General features: G+C 46.9%; 1 protein-coding gene across 1 annotated transcript; it reads left to right on the top strand.

Moving 5' to 3' along the window:
- Positions 1–322: 322 nt before the first annotated feature.
- Pmar_PMAR004915 (hypothetical protein) lies at positions 323–804 on the top strand (the record flags this gene model as incomplete). The annotated part of the gene is made up of 1 exon (XM_002780662.1): positions 323–804. A coding segment is annotated over one exon (482 nt), but the record flags the coding sequence as incomplete, so codon positions are not given.
- Positions 805–1504: the final 700 nt, after the last annotated feature.

The raw sequence follows: 1504 nt of genomic DNA, 5'->3' as shown, positions 1-1504 counted from the left end.
GATTGAGTGATAGAACAGTGGGACGCCTGAAGTCATCGATGGAGAAAACTACCAGCTTCGTTGCCGTGGGATTATGCCCTACACCTCAGTTGTTACTATCACAACCACTGTGGTCCGTCACCTACCCCTTCTAACTGTGCACTCGGTCTGTCTCGTGGCCCGATCCGCTTATTTACCGATGAGATCGAGGAGTATCCCCATGAGTCTATCGAAGAGCTATGTCAATCTTACCTCGATGAGAAGGGCTACCTTCGCTTCGGAAGAGCATGCGCTAATGCTAATGTTCTACAAACCTCTGGTGCTACTGAGCTATTAAAACCAGGTACCAAGATTACGTGGAAGAAGAATTTGGAGATTTGTGAAGCCGTCGTATGTACTCCTCCTTCTGGGCTACAACCGTCCGGTTATGACTCTGACTCCCCTCAATTACATGGTTACGCTTATCTATATCCCAACTTCCGTACTTGTTGGATAAAATATCTAGACAACGACACCAAGGAGGTGAAGAGAGTTCCTATATCTCAGATATCACTGAGGAGGGAAGATATCACCTTCGATGATCAACCACCACACTCATTACCAGGATCCATTGGTGGTCTCCGTAAGGATGAGTTCATCGTGGTGAATGTCGGTGCTGATCCACCTTCATCGATCTATGTACTGGCAAGAATTCTGGCTGTTGGTCCTACCTGGGTTGACATTATTGTTCATGACCTTTGTTCGGGTAAGTTCAAGCCGTTGTATACGGATCGTAACCGTAGCCGATTTAAGTTTACTTCTGGAGCGGGTCTTTTCTCCGGATAGACGTCGAGTGAGTCTTTCCCAAGTTGAGAGTGATAGCTTCGCTTTGACTAAAGCGGACAGAGTTCCTGTTGCAGTACAGCGTTCATTGTCCGCGAGAGGAATCAGTACGGTTCCGGGCGGCACTTGTTGATACTATCCGTCTTGAACGTTATCGATTATTAAGACGAGCGCTTTTTACGATCACAATTCGCTATGTTCCGTTCATTGTGCTCGCGTCATAGTCGTCTAGTCCCACCCATCATCAGTCCGTCCTAATACGAATATCCATGTTAGTTGTCATTTCACTAACTCGGTTATTGGACTCGTACGCCTGACATCTACCTATCAGTCTACTCTCATAATACCGGTACAACAAAAGACCCAGAACTTGAGTTAAGAGGTTACATCAGTACGTCACGGTGGTGTACAAGTTAAGCAAAGTCACTAGTGTATACCACTCAGGACTTGGCAGTGGATCATTCACAAAACACCAAATATACGACTAGTCGACAGCGTCAGAGAGCTGTTTCACAGCAACAGGCTGTTGCCAACAGCTAGCCCGGACAAACACCCCAACCACTGTACCACTAATTGACGTTGGAGGAGTTGAGTGAAGTTCTGCAAGGGAGCAAGTTCAACGACTGTACAACGCAATGGGGGAATGGCGCTCGCCGCATTGAACTTTGTATAGTGGCACAGATTGGGTAGTTACGTACTTCGG

Source organism: Perkinsus marinus (genome assembly GCF_000006405.1).
Source record: "Perkinsus marinus ATCC 50983 genomic scaffold scf_1104296944248, whole genome shotgun sequence".
Classification (NCBI taxonomy): domain Eukaryota; phylum Perkinsozoa; order Perkinsida; family Perkinsidae; genus Perkinsus; species Perkinsus marinus.
The sequence above is the reverse complement of the archived record's forward strand: the minus strand, read 5'-3'. Positions and strand labels throughout refer to the sequence as shown.